This window comes from Esox lucius, chromosome 10 (genome assembly GCF_011004845.1).
Source record: "Esox lucius isolate fEsoLuc1 chromosome 10, fEsoLuc1.pri, whole genome shotgun sequence".
Taxonomy (NCBI): Eukaryota; Metazoa; Chordata; class Actinopteri; order Esociformes; family Esocidae; genus Esox; species Esox lucius.
This window is the reverse complement of record NC_047578.1, coordinates 16,496,638-16,523,382: the sequence shown is the minus strand read 5'-3', so window position 1 is coordinate 16,523,382 and position 26,745 is coordinate 16,496,638. Positions and strand designations below refer to the sequence as shown.

The following is a 26,745-nucleotide window of genomic DNA, read 5'->3' as shown; positions in this document are numbered from 1 at the left end:
GTTAACGACACAGCCTTTCACTTGTGTGACCCGGGTTTGAATCTTGAGGTGGCAATGTTTCTATTGTGGGCCGGCTGAACTAGGCTTGCCTGGTTTCTTGTTATTCTATACATGTTAGCAGTTATGTCCGGAAATATTGGGACACTGAAATGTTTCTACATTTTGGCTCTGTATGCCACCACAATGGATAGATATGCACTTGCAGTGCAGACTTTCAGCTTTAACTCAAGGGGTTGAACAAAAATATTGTTCAAGATGACGGTCAATCTCCCTCGGTCTTGGGCTCCATGCAAGATCTCACCTCGTGGGGCATCAATGATCATGAGGAAGGTGAGGGATCAGCCCAGAACTACACGGCAGGACCTGGTCAATGACCTGAAGAGAGCGGGGACCACAGTCTCAAAGAAAACCATTAGTAACACACTACGCCGTCATGGATTAAAATCCTGCTGCGCACGCAAGGTCCCACTGCTCAAGCCAGCGCATGTCCAGGCCCATCTGAAGTTTGCCAATGACCATCTGGATGATCCAGAGGAGGAATGGGAGAAGGTCATGTGGTCTGATGAGTCAAAAATAGAGCTTTTTGGTCTAAACTCCACTCGCCATGTTTGGAGGAAGAAGAAGGATGAGTACAACCCCAAGAACACCATCCCAACCGTGAAACATGGAGGTGGAAACATCATTCTTTGGGGATGCTTTTCTGTAAAGGGGACAGGATGACTGCACCGTATTGAGGGGAGGATGGATGGGGCTATGTATTGCGAGATCTTGGCCAACAACCTCCTTCCCTCCGTAAGAGCATTGAAAAGGTTCTGGAGTGGCCTAGCCAGTCTCCAGACCTGAAACCAATAGAAAATCTTTGGAGGGAGCTGAAAGTCTGTACTGCTCAGTGACAGCCCCGAAACCTGAAGGATCTGGAGAAGGTCTGTATGGAGGAGTGGGCCAAAATCCCTGCTGCAGTGTGTGCAAACCTGGTCAAGAACTACAGGAAACATATGATCTCTGTAATTGCAAACAAAGGTTTCTGTATCAAATATTATGTTCTGCTTTTCTGATGTATCAGATACTTATGTCATGCAATAAAATGCAAATTAATTACTTTTTTTTTTTAGAGCCCTTTTTCATGTGGTGTTTTTGTTATTTTGTCCACCCCCTGTAAATATGTACATAACAGTATAATGTTTGGAACCACCTACCTATTTAATGTTATTTCTTTATTATAACTATTTTCACATTAAATATTATATAACACATGGAGTCATATAGGAACCGAAACAGTGTTAAGCAAATAAAAATTCTGTTATATTTTACATTATTTAATGTAGCCACTCTTTGGCTTGAGGTCAGCTCTGTCTGTTGAAAAATAAATGATATTCCCACTAAGCTCAAACCAGATGGGATGGCGTATCACTGCAGAATACTGTGGTAGCCATGCTGGTTGAGTGGGCCTTGAATTCTAAATAAATCACAGTGTCACCAGCAAAGCTCCCCCACACCATCACACTGCGTCCTTTATAATCCGTTCACCCAAGGCACACATATAGATTGAATTTCTTAACACTACACTATCCTGTAGAAAGATACAGATAATAGTATGAAAGATAGCAAACAATATAGTCCATGAGCTAGCTAGGTAAACGTAAGCGAAAATCCGATGCTCCCTGTTATGCCTTTTTACATTTGGATAATCCAATATCTTTTTTTATTTTACTCTATTCTAGCCATCACATGCAGATTAAATCCTTGTTAATAAGTATCTATTAGGTAGCTAGCTGTTGTCTTGTTTTACAAGAGCACTAACGATGGTCCATGTTGGCGAATTCATGCAAACAGTTATGGTAGTCCTCTCTCCTTCTCACGCTTCTTCTATATGAAATGAGAACATATGAAAATGTTTGGTCGAAAAAATAAAAATAGTCTGGAATTCCTCTTAGGTTGGGATGTCATTATGGTCTGCCGTACAACATCACACAGCAATGTGATTATGGTAGGCTGATTCTATTTATACATACATCTTTTGTATGCGTAAGTATCCTCTTACAATAGAAAGAGAGAGAGAGTACTTCTGTCAAAAACCCATCAGTGCTGGTGAACAAACTCAGGACTAACCAGTACTGTATATACACATGGCTACAAAAGGTTTAACCATTTCACACAGCTTAGGTTACATGATACCTCTCAGACATCTCTCTTATGACAGCACGACTGAAAGACATTCGGTTGCTTTCTATCTGTTCCATATTTCATTAAGACTAATGGTCTTTCCAGCAAAGATTTTGGGCACAGATGGTCACAATTCAAGTAGGCGGCCAATAACACTTGCAATGTCACCTTTCAACATTTTGGTCTCTTCCTTGCAATGACTCCAATAATGAAGCAGTACATCGGTGATCCCTAGACAAGCTTGATAAACGTAGGTAGTGGGCAGGGAATGCCTTCATTTTGTTAGTGATGTTATAGTAGTGATGTTTTCCAAAGGCAGCTCTTTAATTGCATGCAGTACCAGTCAATACTTTGGACACCAGGAGATAAATTATCTATGTTATCTATCTCTTGATATGTAACATTACCAAGCCAGACTCTTCTGATTGCATTGCTCATATCTGTTGTAGCCTCAGAACTGTTTTATGCCTTTAAAGGCTGCTTTGGGGCGTGTTCAAACTCTCTATCTCAATCTGACACCCCCTTGCACTATACTGGTTTAGGAGTAAGTGTATTCTGACTGAGCTTCTCACTTAATTCTTCAGCATTTGTATACATTATTTTCACTGGGAAATGAACATGCTGCAGAGCTTTGTAAAAAAAAAAGACAAATATGTTATTGATGCATTTTTCTTTAAATCATTAAAATAACGTGGTATGGTGGTGAATTGAGTAGTTATACAATTAAAAATTGGTCTTTAACCATGCCTTTGTGTGATACATCATGACAATACGTCAGGTTCATACATGCTTTGTAGAACAGTCCTTTTTCTAGATGTGTCTGGTTTTTGAGTGGTGTCAATGAAATTATCTAGATCAATGGTTCACAACCTTCTCCAGGTGGCCCCTGAGACGTTACACCTTTCAGTTTCAACACAAATATGGCACAACTCATTTAATTTGCCAACTAATCCTCAGTCCTTTGTGTAATTGAATCAGGTCTTGGTTTTGGGTTAAAACTAAAATGTGTAACGTCTGGGGTGCCACAAGGAGATCACTTGGCTTGGACTTGACATGTCAATGAAAGTAGGAAAACAAAAGGCGGTCAGGCGATGAGTTTAACAGCGGTGGAATGGCTGATTAAAATAATCCTAGCACCCCTGGTAGCACCCCTGAGGCCCAAATGAATAATATGTTGTACAACAATTTCCCTTTTCCATTTATTTTATATATATTTCTGGGGAGCTTTTGTATTCTTTATTTTTGACAAAGACAGTGGGGAACATTGGCATGTTTTGCTGAAAGAACAGTGGGATAAGATAGAACCTTTGTCGAAAAAGCTTTGGGCCACAAACCAATGCTGCAGCCATACATACCCACTGGAAACAGCTAGTTAGAATGCTTGAATAGGCCATACATGTTCTCAATTTCCATTTCATAACAATTTTTGGTTACTTTCTTTTGTGTCTCAATAATGTGATCTACAAACGAGCTCAAACGTCTCAGCAAACCACAGCCTAGGCTTCATAACATTTCTGTCTCTAAAGTGAGTGGATTCAAATAATCTAGCGCTATCACCCAGATAGGCATCCTTTACACCAAGTAGAAATTTATTTGTTTTGGTTGCCATCATTTTGGAACTTGCTTCCTCCTAGGCTAGAACCTGCAACCCATTGAAAACAAATTGGCGCAAATTACTCTGGTCGTTATTCGTCAATTTACCTGGGCAAAACAACATATATCCTTTGCATGTAATAACTGAAAACAATTACCCCGCCATCTTCTCTGGTTATGCTTTGCCAGGCCCGTAGAGCAGCCATCTTTAGTTGCTTTGCGGTATTTCTGCCTTTTTAAACTCTTCTTCTGCAAATAGAAAGCATGTTTAATCTGATTGAGTTGGCCAGTCAAGAAATGTAAATGTTTTTGCCTGTGAAAAACTATTTTAGTTGCTATGCCAGTATGTTTAGGGTCATTGTGTTGTAAAATGGCGTGCAATTAGTTTGTAGACATTTGCTTGTAGTTTAGCATACAAGATGTTTCAGTACACTTCAGAATTAATTCTGCTGCTACCAGATACATCAACATGTGAGCCAGTTTCAGTGGGAGCCATACATGCCAAGCCATAACACACCCTATTTCACAGTGGAGGTGCTATGCTGTGGATCATAGGCCGATCCTTTTTTTTCCCTCTCCACTTTCCTCTTGCCATTACTCTGGTACATGTTAATCCTTGTGTCATCTGTCCACAACACCTTTTTCCAGAACTTTGCAGGGTCCTGTTTTTTGAGGACAACTTGCGATTTGTACCTTGCAGTGTAGCCTCAGTAGTTCCGCTGTGAAGTCTTCTACGGATGGTCGTGGCTGACACATCCACGCCTACCCCCTGGAGAGTGTTCCTGATCTGTCTGACAGTTTTTGTTCTCCTTCATTATGGTAAGCATCATCTTGGCATCAAATGCGGAGGTCTTCCTTAGCCTAGCTGGCCGATTTTTCCTTTACTGAGCTCACCAGTAATTTCCATATTTTGGTAAGTTAAAACTGTTTTGGTAGGGCTGAGGTTTTGTCTAGGATTTTTGTTTCGTTTTTTAGTCAACTTGAAATCCATCAGATGTCAACATTCTCATGCATCCATTACTGTTTCAGAACGTGGGACCATTGTGAAAAACAATATAACAATCCACAACCTTGCAAAATATTGTGTGATGTTTTAAAATTAGTAATTTCAAAGCATTTGATGGTAGACTTCTGGGATGCAAAGTTGATCATTTTCATTATTGTCAATTTAGTTTTTTATTATTGTCAGTTTTTCATTTCCAAATATCAGCTGTGATTTAAAGGGGCACTGTGTAGATTCCTGCCTCTAAACAATAACATGAGTTGTCTTCTCTTCTTCCCTCAACGAACGAGACGGAAATAGTAATACCTAGTTCAGGGTGGTTTAGTGTGGGAAGGATAGACCTACTGTATGTGTCTGAAGCTAAAATAAAGAGTTTAAAAGTCAATGCAAACTTTTAGACGCATGGGTGAGAAAGTTTAAATGGGGAATACCTCATGCACTATGTTCAATTTTGTAGAAAAGTTTATTTGAAACATTTGCTTAAAACATTAACTCCTGATTTCTATTAATCATTTTGGCTTGTATTTATGCTAGTATTACACAAAAAAATCTTACATATTGTGCCTTTAAATGCTTATTCAAGCACATGAGTTAATAGTATAAAAAGGCTGTTTGCTACATTTTCTTGGTTTGACTGCTTTGGTGTAGGTTTAGTCATTTAGTGGTTTGTAGTATAGCTATTGGCAGTCAACAGACAATAAAAGTGAATAGATTCTTGTTTTTACTCTAATCAGTTTTTCTGGATTTTTCTTTTCTTTCAGCATGAAAAGAATCCTCTCCTTCAGCACTGAATGAATGAGGGTGAACAAGCGGGACATCAGGTATTTTGTCTTTGAATTATCTAACCCATGTAATAATGGATAATATGAGTATGAATGCTCTGGCTTTATGGTAAAAATGGCAACTATGTCTTCATGGTATAGTTGGTTATTGACATATATGTAAACATCATCATATTATTGGGGACATGCACTATCAGATATGTTTTTTTAAATGTTAGAGGGAAAACCAAAGCATTATAAACAAACGTGACATCATAAAGATATTCAGCCATGTTCCCATTATAGGGTTTCAGCAAGTTTGTCTAGGGAAAGCCCTATGATGGTTAAATAGATGGCACATGATTGATTTACATTTTCTGTAGTTGTCATTGAGAACTATGTCAGGACCTTTTTAGCATGTTCTCTGGGTTTTCATTTGACTGTTAAGTTAAAATAATGTACTTTTTTAATCAGTGACATTAAAGTATGACACATTATACATTTGACAAGATCACATATTACTGACTTACTGTATTGATAAAATAAACAATATCTCTCTCTCTCTCTCTCTCTCTCTACACACACATATACATATATATATTCACATATACACACAGTGGATATAGAAAGTCTACACACCCCTGTTTAAATGCCAGGTTCTTGTGATGTAAAAGAGTGAGACAAAGATAAATCATGTCAGAACTTTTTCCACCTTTAATGTGACCTATAACATGAACAATTCAATTGAAAAACAAACTGAAATCTTTGAGGGGGAAAAATAAAAAATAAAAAACTCACAATAACCTGGTTGCATAAGTGTGCACACCCTTAAACAAATACTTTGTTGAAGCAACTTTTGATTTTATTACAGCACTCAGTATTTTTGGGTAGGAGTCTATTAGCATGGCACATCTTGACTTGGCAATATTTGCCCACTCTTCTTTGCAAAAGCGCTCCAAATCTGTCAGATTGTGAGGACATCTCCTGTGCACATCCCTCTTCAGATCACCCTACAGATGTTCAATTGGATTCAGGTTTTGGCTCTGGCTGGGCCATTCCAAAATGTTAATCTTCTGGGGAAGCCATGCTTTTGTGGATTTGGATGTATGCTTTGGGTCGTCGTTGTGCTGAAAAGTGAACTTCCTCTTCATCTTCAGCTTTTTAACGGACACCTGAAAGTTTTGTGCCAAAATTGCCAGGTATTTGGAACTGTTCATAATTCCCTCCACCCTGACTAAGCCCCTGAAAAACAGCCCCAAAGTATGGTGTTCTTTTGGTGATGTGCAGTGTTGTTTTTGTGCCAAACATACCTTTTAGAATTAGGGCAAAAAGTTCAACCTTGGTTTCATCAGACCATAACACATTTTCCCACGTGCTTTTGGGGGACTTGATGTTTGTTTTTGCAAACTTCAGCCGTGCTTGGATGTTTTTCGTTGTAAGAAAAGGCTTCCGTCTTGCTACCCTACCCCATAGCCCATTCATATGAAGAATATGGGAGATTGTTGTCACATGTAGCACATAGTCAGTACTTGCCAGAAATTCATGCAGTTCCTTTAATGCTGCTGTAGACCTCTTGAAAGCCTCCCTCATAAATTTTGGAGGGAGTCCAGTTCTTGGTAATGTCTCTGTTGTGCCATATTTTCTCCACTTGATGATGACTGTCTTCACTGGGTTCCATGGTATATCTAATGCTTTGGTAATTATTTTGTACCCTTCTCCTGACTGATATCTTTCAACAATGAGATCCCTCTGATGCTTTGAAAGCTCTCTGCGGACCATTGATATTTGCTCTGAGATGCAACTAAGAAAATGTCAGGAAAATCCTACTAGAACCGCTGAACTTTATTTGTGATTAATCAGAGACACTTTAAATGATGGCAGGTGTGTAATGACTTCTATTTAATATGAGTTTGAATGTGATTGGTTAATTCTGAACACGGCCACTTCTCCAGTTATAAGCGGGTGTACACACCTACGCAACCAGGTTATTGTAAGGTTTTTATTTTTCATTTTCCCCCTCGAAGAATTCAGTTTGTTTTTCAATTGAATTGTTCACATTATAGGTCACATTAAAAGTGGAAAAATTATGACATGATTTATATTTGTCTCATTCTTTTACATCACAAAAACCTGGCATTTTAACAGGGGTGTGTAGACTTTTTATATCCACTGTATAATATATTTACATACAGCTCCGGAAAAAATTATGAGACCACCTTTTTCTTTCCTTTCCCCAAAAAATGTAAAGGATAGTTTTGAGTGAGGAACAGAAGCGTTCAGTTTAATTTTAACCCTTCTTTTCCTCACTCAAAACCTTCCTTTTCGACTTTTTTGGAAAGGAAAGAAAATTGTGCAGAGGTCTCAATTTTTATAATAATAATACAAACTGCATTATGACTGTACCTGGGATTTGAACTCACAACCTCTGGATCAGAATTAGAATCACTGTTTTTATATTCACCCTCCTTTTCGACTTTTCCAGATTACACTTTTATTATGTTAAATCTATTATGTTACAACATGAAATTAAAATTAAGTTTTTGCCAGTGGTCAACACAAAACAAAAACCACAACATTCCATAAAGCCAAAGGCTAAAATAATTCATTCAAATTGTTCTAAATTAAATACAAATGCACATTTGGCAGCAATTACAGCAGTAAGTGTATTTGGATCAGCCTTTTTCATACGAACACAGAAATTCTTCTTTGCAAAATAGCTCAAGCTCTGTCAATTGGAATGGGGATTTTCGGTGAAGAGCAATTTTCAACTAATTCCAAATACGGTCAACTGGATTGAGGTCTGGGTTTTGACTGGGTCACTCCAAGATATTGAGCTTTTAGTTTTTAAGCCACTTTACTGTGTCAGTGTCTGTATGTTTGACATTTGATTTATTTTTCTACAATGGCTTTCTTTCTGCCACTTTCGCATGAAGGCACTCAGGTTGTTGTTGCAGAATGCACAGTGTCTACCTGCTCAGATGTGGAATACTGTAACACCTTTAGAGTTGCCATAAGACTTAGTGGCATCCCATGTTCTAGTCAAATTCAGAGTTGTGCCATATTTCTTAATAATGGACTTTACTGTGCTTTAGAGGAGATTCAGTTCCTTGAAAATGTTCTTATAACCTACCTCTGATTAGTGCTTTTGAAGAACCTTATTCTAGATTTGCTTTGTGTGTTCTATTTGGGCTTTTACTGGTTCACTCCAGGACACTGACCTTTTTGTTTTGAAAGCCACTGGTTTAAATTTGGCTGTATGTTTCAGATTAGATTTTTTATTTTATATTGCATGAGAGTAAACAGTCAAGACAAATACCAAGATATTGGAAAAGGCACAATGGTTCAGTAATGGGTTACTAATGTTCGCTAGGTTTTGTTTGCTTGAGCCAAGCAAGAATTGATGTAAAGGGGGAGGGGGAAGAGAAAAAATAGGGCAAAGAGTTGTGAAGGACATTCAGGGTGATCAGGTTTGGGAGGCAGACATGTTGAGCTTTTATTTTGGTATTAAGGAGTAGATAAAGGTCAAAGAAGGCTATTAAATGTTATTAAAGTTATTTTGTACATCCTCCTAGGCTTAATTTTCCTTGTTTACAATGTTAAAAAATAAATTAATTGGAAAAAATCTGAACATTTCTCAGTGCTAAATTTTTTGCCACACATTGGAAGTTATTCAGAACACAACTATTTCCTATGTGACTTCAGTTGCAGGCTACTTGCCCACTTTACACCAATATTTGTTTGTAGTAATGATGCATTTAATTTAGTGATTTTATTTTTATGTAGTAAATATTTGTGACAACAAAATGACATAGTAATGGCCTCTGCCATGTATCCATTATTGTCAACATTCATGAATTCCTAGTTTTTGACTTAGAGATGACTTGTCTTATGTTTTGGTTGTTGAAAACCAGTGTAACATTATGGGTGGGCTCTAGATCATACTATCAGCCAATCAGAAGGCACAGGGAAAGAAAAAACAGATTATTTTGACATACATAATAATTATTAGACATATTGCAAAACCCAAAAAATTACAACAGAGTTGAGATTTAGTTCAGATATAAAGTGAATAAATTCAGGGGAAACCAATAGTTGTTACACATATGTTGGAGTACAGTCCTAATGCTGTGACCAAGAGCTGTGCCAAGACATTGTGAGTTCAAATCCCAGATGGGGACAATAATAACTGCAGTAAATGATAATTCACAATGTAATCATATATATATATAATATAATAATAATCATATATAATATAATATAAAAACGCAGTGTTTTTTATAGTTTTCCATAACCTTGCCAACATACAATGAATAGATCAGAGGTAGTAAGAAGGAATGTGTAAAGAAAGGTTTTGACTTCTGTAGGTTTTCAGGGAACTAGACAAATACCTCCAGGGTATAATGACTGAATGTCCTAGAATGTTTTAAACATTCTTAAATAAAGGAATTTCTACAACATTATTAGATTACCTTGTATTATTTCTTGTATTGTATAAACATAAAACCATGTTCTGTGTAATGTTCGATCAGCTGAATTTTAGGGGGAGCAAAATATTTTCCTCCCTCTATTATTGTTAGCTAGGACCACCATTTCAATACACTCATTCAACTCTAACTCATCATTTTTCTACAGATGGAGGACAGGAGTGAGGACATGGTCATGGAGTCATTTGACTGAAAGACAGGTTGATAATGATGCCTGAATTGGGAAACATTGCACTCAGCATTAAAATGATACAAGACATGTCTCTTACTTTGTATCGTTTTTTTTATTAGTGAATAAAATTGTACTATTAGTGAAGTACTGTTAATGTTTGTATTGGTTGAATAAAAGACAGATGTACTATTTGCATATTGGGAGTAAGCTTCAAACTGGCCAGTGTACCTTATTGGTATGTGAAGACTGAAATCCCTCTGCATCCCAGAGTTGCCTATAATTATTGAACTCTGCCTGATACACCCGAAATATTATTTTCCAGGCTGTGATGTCCTCTACCCCTACTGCCACCTGACAGCACATGTCCATAGCCAGTAATACTATACTGTACATAGATGGAAGGGTATAAGACACTGAATGGACAATGAAATGATCTCACCTATAGACCAGCCTACACCACAGTGCAATGAACAATTACTGCAATTTATTGTTCTACTCTGTGCAAATCAGATTTCAATAATGGCTCATTAGCCTCGATGTTGGAATCTTTCATTACATTTGAATCAGTTGTGGTGTACTCTTGACAGATTGGAAAGAGACAATTGTTAAAAAACTTCGCTAAGTTAAATTACATTTACATTCACTAACTAGAATTATATAAAAAAATATATATAGATATTCTGAAAATGTTCCGTCATACCTGATAATTGCTGCAGCTGGCTCTGGTTGCAGTGTCATGAGACTGGCAGACAGACTGAGGTTGTCTGTCGCGTTCGAGGAATGCTTTATCTACTGGCCTGAATGGCCATGATGTAGTCATTCTGTGCTAGGAATATTGGACAAAATACTTAATAAACTTCAACAAATGTATACATAAGGTAATTTATCCAAATACTTCCATTCCCTAAAACCAATGTACAAAAAGTACTGTAATTGTTTTTTTATTAAAATAGCCTCAAATCAAATTGGATTCTGTGCACTTTAACAACATAATCATTGGTTCTTTTAAAATCCAAATCCTGGAGTACAGAGCCAAAACAACAGAAAAAAACGTATCAGTGTCTGAATACTTTTGCACCTCACTGTATGTCATTAATTTTGGCACCAGTATCATTTCTTCCATTTTGTGTACTGTATCAGAGCCTGCATCTATTCCCAAGTAGACTCACCTCACTTCTATGTTATCATTGTTCAGAAGAAAATGTGTATTTCTATTGAGGTGAAGTGGTCAATATTGCAAACAAAGGCAAACATGAATGAAGTCCAGCCTTGGTTGGTTGATTTATTTTGAGATTCAAAATGTTGGCACAATTAACAAAAGGGTACGGAGCACTTTTATGCATATTTCAGTGAAGCAGCTCTACTCAATACCCCATTAGCGCTAGCATGGATTTGACCATGGTCGTGATTAGATAAGTTGTTGTCAGATGTAGGTGAGTCTGTGAGAGCATTTGAGAATGTTTTTTTACTATTGTGAACTAAGGTTTGTTTTGAATAGAGTAGGGCTGTGCATAAAAAAATCTAAATAATATACATAATTTAAATTTTGTTACACATAGAAATTATAATATATTCTAAAAGAATAATGTACCTAGATTCATACCTTTTGACCATTAGGGACCATAGACCAATCTTAAAACTATGACAAGGGCACTATTTTCTATTTTTTATAAACTTATAAAGGTTATAAAGGAATTATAACCACTTTGCAGTGCTGCCCCCCAGAACTCTTTGACAATAGTGACACCTAGAACAACATTGTTTGATACACCTACCTTAGGGAATGTGTTAAACTTGAGGTCAGCAGCATAGTGCTGAAATGGATCAATGCATGAAGGCATACAGAAATAGGGATTCAAATATGTAAAGTGGAATCTGAATTTCCTGTAACAGCCTACATTAGCTTACACTATATACAATGCTGAAACTACCACAGTAAAAACATTGTAGAACATAGACTAATTGCTTTTTAATTTGCCAGTAATGGAGTTGAGCAGTTATGGTTGTCACAAAATGGAACTGTGCCTATTATTTATTATAATTACTACATATTAAGTAACAACATGATAATACAAACTTTTTGTCAGATCTTTTACACAGTAACTACACATACAATAGCAACTCAATACTATGTGTTACTGGATTTTTGGGGGGAATTGTGTGGGCCAAAAAGCATCCAATACAGTGTAACCCACAAAATGCACATTTCATGCTTCATTTCTCTGTACCAAAATCAATCTGTTATGTCAGAAAGAATGTGAGCTTATTTATGAAACTACGTACACCTATATGAGTGTTTTGTATAAGTAATTTAGAATATTCTCAATTAACTAAAACTGTCTATGTTCTGGTTTGAATAATATTGAGACCCCATCCTTTCCATTCATGTGGTAACTTCACGCTATGCAAGTATTTCTGACAGAACATTTTGAAAAAGGGAAAGAGGTAGTTGGAGCGAAGGGCAGGAAAGAGGGACAGATGGGTAAAGAGAGAGGGGGAGGGGTGAGCCATAAGGAGGGAATATGATCGTGACTAAGGAGCAGACCAAATATTTCCTGGAGCAGACCAAATGTTTCCTGGGTGTAGTGATCAAGGTTATCAAAAGCCAACAGAAAACTACAGTGGTGGAATATCTACTTCCTACTTTTGGGATGTGCAGGGCCTCCTACGTACCGCATGTGATATTGTACATGCAGTGTAAAAGACTATAGAGCACAAGAGAGGGAGGAGACTAGTCACTTGTTCACGCGTGTCAGGGTTGCTATGGAGACAAAGTGTGGGCTCCTCTTCAAAAATAGTGCCCTCCTTTCCTCCCCCTTATACGATTTCTCTACTCCGTCTTTTCCACAGAGTTGTTGGTGGTTCACAAACACCCATTTAGTTAGCTAGTTCTGTCACCTTCTCTGTTCTCCTGCGGACCGCTAGTCCGTCCCTGTCTTTAGCCCCTTCTTCCTCTTTTACATTTCCTCTCTTCATCCTGCTGGGGATCTCTTGCACTGTCCTTTGCAGCTCATCTGTCCCTCCAGCAGTCCCTTACGGGCTATTCTTTTCTCAGTTGCCATGGCGATGAGCTGGGGGCGTGTGAGTGAGAGTGAGTAGGCGTTGCGGAAGTGACATCGCCAGAGCTGAATTTTTGCTTCCTGGGCACTCTCTCTATTTCTGGATGTGCTTAACAGTAAAAAATACAGAATTGCATTTTCTGGGAATTCAACTCTCTATTCCTCCCAAGTATGGAGGCAAATGGTTGTGTTGCCTTATGCCCCTAATTGCCAAAATGAATACATTTAGATTTACAGATGTTTTTTGTTTTTTTTTAACAGTGTTGTGGCACCGATGGATATTTAGTACAAAATTAAAATACCTCTTACATACAGTCCCTCTCGCTTAACGTTGTAAGGTTTGCTGAATTGCCAAATAAAATACACAATAGAATGCCCGTTTTATTCATACCAGTGTTGCAGTTTACTTTGTCCATGTCTATCTCATATTTGGACATATGCCAATGTGATGTGTTGCAATAATCACACTCTTGCCTGTATGTACAGACATTATACAGGCCTATAGGGAAAAATTATGTTGCCCTATCCGGCAAAAAAGTTGTTTGTTTTAATTATGAAATACTCCTTAGTGTATAGTTTCTTACCATATCATAATCGTATCATACCGTATCATAATAAAATTGTGCAAGGATGTCAGGTGGTGGTAAATAGTTTGTTTTCATTTACTTAGAAAGACCACTAATCATATGATCTCTCTATGGATAGGGGTTTTTTCCTAGCCACTGTGCTTCAACATTGAGGTCGCTTGCTCTTTGGGGTTTCAGGCTGGGTGTTTTGTAAAATCACTTTGTGACTACTGCTGATGTAAAAAGGGCTTTATAAATACCATTTGATTGATTGATCATGAAAGTGAATTAGCTGTTTGAACTGCCAGCTTGTCAGTAAATAAGCAAATGTATAACTTCCAATAATGTAAAAAAAATGTATAGCATTTAATGTATATGAAATGATGTGTTAACTGTGTCCTAATCAGAACAGCCCATAGGGTCTGCAGCCTGTTTCTCTATCAAGAGGCAAGACATAATATAGAATAGATGTCTCTTATCTTGTCAAAAGACTGCCCTGCTTTTTCTATCACATGGACATTTCTGAACTGCTGCCCGGTCTATTTAATTTTTTAGAACAATCAGTAGACCTGATTAGCAACTCTACAACAAGTTAATAACAATGGAGGCTTTGCTGCTGCTTCATGGTAGAGAATACTTTTCTGCCACTGTCAGTCTGCTACTAGATTGCTATTGACCCCTGCTGTGCTTGATTGTTAATTAGTAGGGCTTGTGAAAGCAAAAGCTCTCATTTAAATATTTGACATACTTATTATAACTTGTACTTGCGAAGCAAGAGGCAGCATTAAAACCTCAGCTTACTTTTTGTTATTGTTAATGTGGCTTGCAAGGCAAGAGTCCCAATTCTTGATTTTGGACATACTTATGTTTGTCTGAGTTTAGAGAGATGCAAAATTAATTGCTAATGGGTATCACAGCAATCTCACTTTGTTATATGTGTTGCTATGATGGTTGCTATGGATACTCAGATACAAACAAGGCTAATATACCTTTTTCAGACAGGCAAAATTAATCGTTTTAGACAATTTAAAAAGTAATGGGTCAGAAGTATTCGTATTGTTTCAGAAAGAGACATTCTGCTCCCTGATAACTAAAATGATTTTTTTTTGATAAATGTAAAACTTAACATTAATAAACCATAATGTACTTTCTTTGGAGAGCGTGGACTGGATCCACTTGGATATACAAATATTATGTTATGCACCACACAGCAGATACCTTAGCACACAAATGTTGTGAAGCAAGAGACCGGTTGTGATGCATTATCAAACCAAACAGCAGGTAGTATGTATTAACTAGCTAATATTAACCCTAGTGTATACTAGCTATTAAATTAATTTCCATATTTCTCTATGATATGTATGGGGCAACCATGCGGACAGGCTTTTAGATTTACTGATTATTTTTGTTTAGTTACTGGGTAGCTATGTTGCACGCCCTATTAGAACCACAATAATATCAGTGTAACAAAATGTCATGACTAACTTCAAGCACTGTCATTTTTTAATCTTTGTTCATAAAGGCATTTACATTATACAGTGGTAATGCTATGATACTTCCACTTATACTATGTTATAGTCTGAGTCATGGACATATCATGGTTTTACATATCATGGTGTTACTGGGTGCTACCATGGTTCTGCCATTTTACCTAAAAATAACAATGGTATTGCATAGTTTAAATACCATGTAATAGATCTGAATAATGGACATGTATCAGTTATTTTTACATTCAGGTATGTTACTACTGTCATGTACTTAAATAATGGTCTGAACACTCTGTCAAACTTTGCTTTCAGTAGCCAATACGACATTGTGAGAAATACCTGCCACAATAGGGATTGGTTTAATTGTCCTCATCAAAACCCCTTCCCCTATGTGTTTTGTGCAGCCAAGCACCAAATGCTGTGTTGCAATGTTGATGAGGAACAGCTGAGTGTACAGCACAGCTTAGCTGTCTCAATACATACTGCACTGACTTGGTGCATTACATGGCAGTTCATTCTTCATTAAATCTTGTTCATTGTGATAAAAAAATATATATATAGGCTATTAGTGGTTTGCTTCTCTTTTGTGTTATGGTGTCAATTTGATGGCACACCTCACAGTATTTTATGTGGTAAAATCAGAAATGGCAAATATTTCACTCAGTCATGTAACTCGAAGAGAATACTATGGTTACTCTCTAAAAGCCAACTTCGAATGGTTTCTTTTGCCAAACTCATATGCACTGTTCACAACAGCCTGGAAACAAGTTTAACCAAACGTTGTAATAATGTCCCAAAAATGTAATATTTCTAACTAATTAAGTCATTTTCTGACCAGATACTATTGATTACATTGTTCCATAAGAGGGGTCAATAATTAAATTAACAATACCTCTTTCCTGGAGATCTGTATGAAAGTATACAGATTGACGAGATGGTTGCACTATGACAAGCAACTACAGCCCTTCTCATCAGAAACACATTTTCCTCAGGGACCCATAAGGTTATCCATTGTGAATTTCCCACCATTTTGTGGACAACACAAAAATTTAGTTTTCACAATAGTTTAAATGAGCTCTCTTCCCTCTATAGATATGACTATTTGCCTGAATGTCTTGGTATAATGCTGTAAACACTTGAGGGCCCTGCAGCAGTGACTGTTACTAAAGTTTATATGTACCGTTTAGAAAACGAATTATTTCTTGGTCAATGCATGTGGATTACAAACAGTCAAGCGACTGTTGTTGGTACTCAGCCTGGTCTCTCTTCTGCTTAGCCTGCTTAGTCTACCTGCTGTTACCGTAATTTATCGTTTATAAACCGCGGCTTATACACAGATTTTGAAAACATTTTCCACCAGGTTAATATGTGGGTGCGGAAGACGTTTTCACAGATGATTCCTTGACGACGTAGAGGTCTCAGAAACTCATGTAGCAAATATGATACAATTGGCGTCACAGGGTTTTCAAAAAAGAATATTCTTCAACAAATAAATGTTGGTAGCGCTCTATGACACATGTTTAATATTAATGTACAGTGTACGAGCCATAATTCTCTGTGGGGTTTATATATAGGTGCGGTTAATACTCAGGTTTGTATAGACACAAAGCTATACAATTATTGGTGCAGTTTATACACGGTGCAGGTATTATGGTATAGGGCTATTTTACTCCCACTTACACTAGGTCAAAAGCATTATAACCCTGGACATCATAGTCAGAAATCAGGACATCAGGACAACTTAGTCAAAAATCGTGTTGCCTGAAACCTGGCCCGCAAATGAAATCATATTATAATAAAACTTGATGTCCTCAAACACAGATGAAAAAGGGAAGGCAGTATGGAACGTAATGGGAGTACAAGCTCCTACCTTGTGGAAACCTGAACTCATTATGCAATCGCTCCTTTTCAAGGCCATCACAGTTTAGCCTCTGTTCTAGGTATGTTCTTCATCACACCTTGCAGGGCCACTGTTGTGTCTTACCTCATTCCCTTCTTCAGGGAACTAGGTAGATATAGACATAATCCCATTCAGCTAAATATCCTATTTAGCGGATCATTTTGGTATGAGCACAAGCAGTCACACCCTATTCCATTCTGGCAAAAGAATGATCTAGGAGGCCGTATCCTAATTATGTTTAGATCTAGGTGGTCCCCAAGTGCTATGTAGACCACATGCTACCTATCCACCCACTGCTGCTTCAGCCGACAGCACACTGAGTTAGGCTGGGAACTGTTACATGAAGACAGTGAAACCTCACAAACGTGTGTCGATAATGGATGGAGATCAGCAGTGCACCAAACTGAAACTAGAGCCATGGGCAAGGTAGTTTTGTTGAAGAGCACAGGCTCCAATTGTTCTAACAGAGCCACCACAGTGTGTGGCCAGAATCATAAAAGTCCCAACCACATTGCCAGGGGATGTTGCGGGTTGTGGTATCAATTACCACATGTTATACCTGAGTCTGACAGAAGGTTTGAGGGGACATTTAACAAAGGAATTTTCTGTTTGCTGGGGCACAACCCACTGCTTACAGTAAGTGTAATTTAGTGCAGTTGTAATGCACAAACTGGGATGGGCAAGTGCATTAGGAGCATGACCCAAGATGAGACATTTTACCATAACAGCTTCTGGCAACAAGACCCAGCTGGGTAAGTACACCTACCCTAAATGGACAGTCAAGCGGATGCTAAAAGCAGGCAGCAAAAATTTTCCACCGTAAATTCTTTGTTCTTTAGAAAAGTCTGAGACCTTCCTTTCAGTGCCTTGAGCAGTAGAGTGCTGTGCTGTGATTACATGACCTGGAAGGCAGGGCTTCCAGTGGTATTCAGTTCCTCATTGGTGTTGAAAGCTGTCATCGTATAATGGATTCAGGTGTGCATGCAGTGGGATTGTACACCCATGATGTATCGTACCAACATGACTGACTGAAAGGAAAATATATTCTTGCGGTCTAATAGCAGGTTTGTTCAAGATGCCGCATGAACTATTTTTTTTCCCCTAACTTTTGGGAACAACTCTAGTTGTGGCCACTTTCACAACAACTTAGACAAAAAAGTTACTGTGACATTTTATTTTGCTTATTCCACTGTAACGCCAGAATACGCACTAATGCAAATAAACAAACAAAAACATTTAAGAGTTAAAGCAATACCCATTGCTTTGCTTTTATATTTCCATTTTGGTTATTGTGTTTCTTTTTATCATTCCCAGATGGAAGGTGTGACACCCCCTTGTCCTCGCGGCCCCAGACCCCTTCCAATGGACTTCATGACCCCCCAGGATGGAACTTACGTCGCTCGATGAGTACCTCTAGTCAGCGCTACATGTTTGACCAGGAGGAGGTAGGAATACATTGTTCATCAGCGTCAACCCAAGTCTGGTTGATATTATTTTTCCCTAGGTTTTAATTAGTCAATACATTTATTTAATTAGTCAATATACATTTATATACAAACTGACGTGTCGAGTGTCCATACTGACCAATATCCGTGGGTTATGGTGCTGCACAAGGTTAACAAACACACATCTGTTTGGACCTGAGTATTTTCCCTGACCAATGTAATGTGTTCTCGTAGACGTTTAAGTTTTTCATTAGATTCAGGGACAGCCCAGAGACCGGAGTTGGAGATGGAATGTTTTTTAGAATGGTTGTAGAATAGTTATTTGTTGTTTTAAATAATACATGTTGAGATGTTATTAATTCAGCGTAGGAAAGTGGATGTGTGGAAAGATTTGTGGAATGAAGACTCTTTCACTCTGGGTAGGTGCAGCTTGATTCAACATGGGCAGTTCAAATCAATACAGTCCATGTAAAAGCTGATGTCCCAGAACTAGTCACTGGAGGGAGACATTATTCAACAATACTATGAGGATTTCCAAAATAATTTCACCTCTTCTGAATTGAAACGGTATGGCATTGACAGTATTACATATAACACTGAGTCTTCCAAAATGTCCTTGGGAGAGACACTTTAAAAATGTTTTTTATTTAAGCTGATCATAACTATAAACAATAGGTTCATATAAATTGTTCAAGTATTACAGTTTTGTTTGCAACCATTATTAAAGCAGATAAGTCTAGATTCCTTGATATTCTTACAAGTTCGCTCATTAACGACAGAGTAAATAAATCTGTAAACGATCAAATCGAGGATCTAAACTCAACATGGCGAAATACATTAGTCACGGTTGCACCACTAAAAACAAAAGAAATACGCAACAAGAAACTTGCTCCCTGGTGCACAGACAATACTAGAGCATTTAAGCAAGCCTCCAGAAAAGTGGAGCTCCACCAGCCTGGATAGACAGTTCACTACAATACAGAAAATCACTCACGTCTGCTCGATCAGCTTATTTCTCCAACCTGATTGAGGTGAACAAAAACAATCCAAAAGCTCAACAAGTGAAGTGGGTCTTCACTTTGGTTGTAATGAATACATGAACTACTTTGATGAAAAGATCATCACCATTAGAAAACAAATAACTGACTCCTCCTTAAATAGTTATGGTCCTCAAAATCTCAGTTGTCCTAAAAATGTCCTGAACCTCCCTGACCAGGAATCAATGGGGACACTTGAATTTTTTGCTACTGTATCGCTCGACACATTCACTAAATTTGTAATGAGTTCTAAACCCAGAAACTGTAAGCTAGACCCGATTCCAACAAAATTATTTAAGGAGCTATTTCCTGTGCTAGGTCAGCCAATGTTGAACATTATAAATTGCTCCCTTTCCTCCGGATGTGTACCAAAATGAAGCCTCTAAATCACAGGTGTCAAACCGGTTCCATGGAGGGCCGAGTGTCTGCAGGTTTTCGCTCTCACCTTGTACCTGATTGATTAATTAGTTCACTAATTGGTTAATTTCTACCCCCACCTGGTTGTTCAGGTCTGACCTGGGAACCAATTTAAAGGAAAACCCAAAGACCTGCAGACACTCGGCCCTCCGTGGAACCGGTTTGACACCCCTGCAATGGATCCCAATATATTAAACAATTATAGGCCAATATTGAACCTTCCGTTCCTCTCAAAAATCCCAACAACTGAATGCCTTCCTGAAGACAAATAACATTTATGAAATGCTCCAGTCCGGTTTCATCATAGTACTGAGACTGCACTCGTGAAGGTAACAAATGACCTTCTAATGGCCGCATCCGTCCTGTTGCTTCTTGATCTTAGTGTTGCTTTTGACACTACTGATCACTCCCTTCTCTTAGAGAGACTGGAAACCCATATTGGGCTACGTGGACATGTTCTAGCCTGGTTTAAATCTAATTTATCTGAAAGATATCAGTTTGTTAGTGTGTATGGCATATCCTCTGACAAGTCAAAGGTATGCTTTGGTGTTCCTCAAGGCTTGGTTCTGGGCCCATTATTGTTCTCACTATATTTGCTGCCTCTGGTTGATGTTATCTGAAATCACAATGTACATTTTCACTGTTATGCTGATGACACACAGTTATATATTTCAATGAAGCATGGAGAAGCCCCAAAATTAGCTACGTTGGAAGCATGCGTTTCAGATATTAGGAAGTGGATGACAGAGAACTTCTTGCTCTTAAACTCAAGAAAAACAGAAATGCTCGTTTTAGGACCCAAGAAACAAAGAACGTTGTTAGCAAATCTCACTGTGAACCTCGACGGCTGCATGGTCGTATCCCAAAAAACTGTAAAAAACCTAAGCGTTACCCTTAGGTTTTTTACCCTAGGATCCTTACACTGGCTGCCTGTTAGGGTTACGGCTGATTTTAAGGTTTTACTGTTAACCTATAAATCAGTACATGGACTTGCCCCTACTTACCTTGCTGAAATGATCCAGCCATACATACCTACACGTAACGATCACAAGATTCAGGCCTTTTAATTGTACCTAGAATTTCTAAACAAACAGTCGGAGGCAGGGCCTTTTCTCATAGAGCTCCACTACTGTGGAATGATCTGCCAGTTAAGAAATACGAAGTCAGTGCAAACTTTCAAGTGTCTACTAAAAACTAATCTCTACAGCACGGTTTATGATTAGGTATAGCCTGGCCCGGGGGGGCGTGAAGGTGACCAGAAGGCTCGATACTGTCCACTCTTGCTGTCATGCCAGGTGGGCTCTCGTCGCCACTGGGATGCCCTCCCTCCAATGCCTTTTGGGGGAAGTATCACTGGCTTGTTGTCTCTCTGTTGCGCACTTGTGCAATTGGGCTGTAATCTGCTGGCAATACTCAGCCCTCATTCAAGGTGTTGGGCCCTGTCCGGGGCCTCCCCCGGGTAGGGCCACAGTGCCGCCGGACCCCCCGTCTCAGTTCCAAGGTCTAACGCTGCTATACTATTGTGCTGGGGAATTGGGTCAGTTCTCCTTCCCCACTATAAATTGTTGTTATGAGGTGTTAGAATGCATTTTCTGAATTTTCCCAGTCTCCTCCAGTTTTAAACTTTAGGAGGACATGGAGGTCCTGGTCCACACCTGCAGAATACTTGGTTAGGGGGGCCCGTTGCTGTCCCTGTCCTTGTCAACCTGGTCATACTTCTGACCTAGTCTAAATTTAAATAGACTCTGGATTTAGCCCACATGCATTTTTTAATTATTCCAAGACTCTTAATATCTCACCCGGCACAGCCAGAAGAGGACTGGTCACCCCTCTGAGCCTGGGTCCTCTCTAGGTTTCTTCCTAAAATTCAGCCTTCTTAGGGAGTTTTTCCACTGAAATTCAACACTACTTTTGTTTGCTCCTTGGGGTTTAAGGCCCGGTGTTTCTGTAAAAGCACTTTGTGACAACTACTGTTTTAAAAAGGGCTTTATAAATAAATGTGATTGATTGAAGTCAATTAAGAACCTATTCCCATTTTCAGTGACAATGTGGCCAAAGGCATTCAATTGCAAGATGACATAACATACATTCACAAATTGTAAACAAAATAAATAATACACAAACTAAAAACACTATATATAGAAAGAAAAAGACAGTGAATGACTAGTTTGTTGCAAGAGTCAGTTAACCAGAGTGTAAGGGTCACAATGATAACAGTTGAATGATGTTGAAAAAGGTGATGGCAGTGTCATAAATTACATATTTTTTATTGAGGAGCTTTTTAGTGGTAAGCCTATGGAATACATACACACAATCAAGGATTTGCAGGATGTTAATTGTCACAGGGGTATAGTTGATGGATAACCATGAAACAAATTCTTTATGTAAACTTTAAATTGAAGGTGGGTGAAATGGGTATTGAATGAAAGGGAACAGTCCCAACATAGAGTTATTTTAAATTTTCGAGATAAAACAGGAGAGAGTTGAGGGAGAGAGGGAACGATGGTTGTGACAACGCGTTACTATCTGGAAAGGAGTTGAGTTAGCAGGGTTAGAAGACAGTGGGAGAGAGAATGAGACAAAGTAGTGATCAGAGACCTGGAGTGGTGCAGTAAGATCTGCTGGGTTACAGCATCTCGTGAGGATAAGATCACATGCATTGCCTACCTTGGGACTGGGAGAGGGTGAGGTCAAAGGAGGAAAAAGAGATGTTGACAGAAATGTATCAAAGACAGGTGTTGTAAGGTTAAATTCTCTCTATCCTTCCTCAACTAACTCCTGCAGAACAACTCAGCAGAACTTCTTTGTTTCAGCAAGTCATCATTTCAGTGTTAACTTATTCTAACTCAGTCACATTCAGCACAATAATGCTTGGGTGGAGGTAGGCTCTGATTGAAGAGCATACATCTTGTTATTTTTGGTATTAAGGAATAAATGGAGGTCAAAAAAGGCATGTTGCATGTAGTTAAAGCTACAGAATGTTGTAGGGTGGACAGGACAGTGGTAGGTAATTGGTCGCAAGATTCTGTCAATGTTATAAAGGTGGGAGTTACCAGCTGCAATTACAGTTTACTTAAAGGGGAATTTCACCATATCTCAGCATCTTAATGTTAATGTTAAAGTGTGTTAAAAATTTCTCAACACAATCTAGAACAAGCAAAGTGTAATCATGCTGCAAAATCTACTCTCTCTGTATTTCTTTGTTTTTAAAATACCAGTTCGTCTTCATGGTGAATGCAAATACCGCCTCCAAAACAAAATGGCGGCCTGAAAATAAGATAGTAATAATTTCTTGAAGATGAAAGATACACTTTTTCAAACAATAGTTATTTTTTACACACCAATGTTGATCATGCCCATGATGCTGAAGTTACTTATTTGTCATCTTGGTTCTGATAAAACTGTCGTGGATCAAATGCGATTATGATATTTGCTGATAACATCTCAGAAAGAACTCCAATGGCTCTAGCAATAAAGAACATGTGACTACACACAAATGGACTTGTAGCATGATCGTTGTGACATGGAGGCTTTGCACAAAGAAAACATGACTAATAACACTTCCGTTCCAAAGTTAGGGGTCAGTTAGAAAATGTCCTTGGTTTTGAATGAAAACCAAATATTTATATTTTGTCCTTTAAAATAATATTGAATTTATCAGAAATATGGTGTAGACATTGAGTTCAGATGGGCTACTTGCCTCAGTAAACAAAAAATAAGAGGGGTGCTCAACAACAGTGACATAAATCAACAAAGTTACTTGCCACGAAGAACTATCAAAAAGGCCTGTATCAAGGTAAGGTGTGGTTGAAGCACTCTACAAAACAGGCGAAATCTTTTGTTTGTACAGTGCAGACAATGTCAAGCATGGTGTGATGTAGCAATGTGATGGTCTGGGGGTGCTTTGGTGGTAGTAAATTGGGAGATTTGTACAGGGTTTAAGGGAAGGAAGAAGGAAGGCTATCACTCCATTTTGCAATGCCATGCCATACTCTATGGACGGCGCTTGTTTAGACCCAATTTCCTCCTACAACAGGACAGTGACCCGAAGCAAAGGTCCAAACTATGCAAGAACTATTTAGGGAAGAAGCAGTCAGCTGGTATTCTGTCTATATTGGAGGGGTCAGCACAGTCACCATATCTCAACAATATCGAGCTGTTGTGGGAGCAGCTTGACCGTAAGAAGTGCCCATCAAGCCAATCCAACTTGTGGGAGGTGCATTGGGTGAAATCTATTCAGATAATCTTAAATTGACCACTCACTAGAATGCCATTGGTCTACAATGCTGTAATTGCTGCAAGTGGAGGATTATTTGACAAAAGCAAAAGTTAAGGACACAATTACTATTTGAATTTTTTTTAATAAATCTAAACTTTTCAATTACTATATTTCCTATTCATTTAGCTGTATTTTATATTTAAACTAATTTCATGTATGTTTTCATGAAAAACAAGTGACCCCAAACTTTTGAATGGAAGTGTAGATTTCAGATCTCACTAGTTCTTCAATACAAGTTCTGATGTAATAGAATGTGTTGTTTAGCAAGCAAGTCCCATCTGGCCAATTATATTTGAAACAAATCTCACTGACCTAGAAATCTCTCAAACATGATACAAACCACCTAAGGGTCCCATAGGCTGAAATGCTCCTTTAATATACACCATTTGTATAGTGTGTATCTGAATAAGAGGTAGAATCTCCAGACATAAGTACAAAGTGAATAATAATATAGACGATTGAAAACATCTACAATACATCCCCAATGTGTCTTTCAAAACTTACGATAGCACAACTTACGGTAACACAATAGCAATATCATTCCTTTCTCTTTAAACTTCAGCAGTTCCTGTGATGCAATTTCCAGTGCTGGCTCTTGTCACCCGTCACAGGAAATACCAGGGGGAAAAGCTATTTTGGACTACAAATGCTTGTCCTTACTCTGTCCCTTATTAACCAAGGGCTTTATGCTCCATAAAAACAGAACCCAATAAATATAATGTACTGATTGAGATATTGCACTGCCATCCACTTTTCCCTCTCTGATATTGTTTGATGTCAAAGATACTGTATTATACTCTAGGTGGTTCAAACCCAGAATGGTGATTGGCTGAAATCCGTGGTACTGTATATAAGACTTTATAACACAGTTATGACAAAAGAAAAAAATCATTGTTACTGTTGTTATTGTAAATGATGTGTTAACTGATTTATAATTGCAATAAACACAAAGATCAAGAAAGCTGAGGATTGGGGAAAAAATTGTCACAAGAAAATAATGTTACAACCAAAAATGTTGTTGGAGGTCAATGTACACAACCCTAATACATAGTAAATTATTATTCTCAGAAAAAATATTAACATGGCTAATATTAAACTCATGTGTATATCTAATGTGTTTCTTATGTCTATCTCTGACGTCTTTCATATGTGTATCTCTGACACATTTCTTGTGTATTTCTGACGAGTTGACTTGAGCTGCCTCGCAGCTTGCTCACAGCAGAAAAAAATCCTAGACTAATGGTTAAAGAACCATGATGGCGAAGAAGTATAACCAATCAAATACGATCAAAAATATGATAGTGGGATCGATGTTCTTCAAGAGTGGACATCCATTGTTCACTGGTACTTTGTCAGTAGTTAAGCATATTGATTGATTTCAAGTACAACTCTTTACTTAACACTGATCACCCGATCTTTCATAATACAGCTCCCTGGAAAAAATGAAGAGACCACTGCACGACCACTGAAGTTAAAAGTAAGGTTTTGATTGTGGAACAGAAGAGGCCACTGCAAATTGAATGCTTCTGTTCCTCACCCAAAACTTTCCTTTTCAACTTTTCGAAAGGAAAGAAAAAGGTGTAGTGGTCTCTTAATAAATTTTTTCCGGAGCTGTATTTTATCATATAATTTATTTTGCAATATTTATCCTACATGATCTTGAAGCTCCCTACATGTCCAAAATCTTCTTATAAGAGCACAAAGATGTTTCTCATTGAATGCCTGTGAATCTCCATCCCCCCAATATTAATGTGCAGGTTCATTCATATATCCTGACATTATGATTTGATAGATTTTCATATTATGATTTTTCATAATATTCTGAACACCAGAAATTTGATCTATGAAACATTACCAGAAGAGTCTTCAGCCAACTGAAGATGGCTGCAGTACTGGCCTTGTTGTGCCTCACCAGGGAAGGTACCCCGCATCTGGTGATTTCTATGGGTTGCTGACTTCAGGCAATCATTGCATGCAAATGATATGCAAACATGTACTAAACCAGATTACTCCATTGGACATGATGCTAATCAAAATTCCCATGGTACCCTGAAATGGTGCAACTATGTGCCAGTCTGGATTTAAAAAATCCCTTTAAATTTAAGCTGGACTTGACTCCCAAAATGAGCTATTTATAGACAGTTCCTGAAGAGAGGATCTAATGTTTCTGTCTCTTCATGGCAGTCTGCACATTTCCATCTGTTCAATGGTCAAATCCTTACACCTTTCTTTGTGGTGGGTGTTCTATGTAATATCTTTAATTCAAATGCACAGATGGATGTGTCAATTCTTCTTGTGTATCAGTTTATTGATTCAATCTTTTCCATACCACAGAGTATTAAGAGTGGATCATTTTCCTGGACTGGCTAAATCATTCAA

General features: G+C 38.1%; 1 protein-coding gene across 11 annotated transcripts in view; it reads left to right on the top strand.

The window, feature by feature from the left end:
- syngap1a (synaptic Ras GTPase activating protein 1a) overlaps positions 1 to 26,745 on the top strand; it is an 83,103-nt gene that overhangs the window by 13,758 nt on the left and 42,600 nt on the right. For 4 of the 11 annotated variants that reach the window (XM_020050393.3, XM_010873783.5, XM_020050405.3 and 1 more), the window contains exon 2: positions 18,503 to 18,633. In XM_020050393.3, the coding sequence (XP_019905952.1) occupies positions 18,503 to 18,633 (131 nt within the window). Of the gene's footprint in view, positions 1 to 4,404; positions 4,576 to 5,520; positions 5,581 to 10,152; positions 10,205 to 18,502; positions 18,634 to 26,745 lie in introns of all 11 variants that reach the window. The other 7 variants (XM_020050396.3, XM_020050394.3, XM_020050395.3 and 4 more) reach the window with 3 other exon arrangements.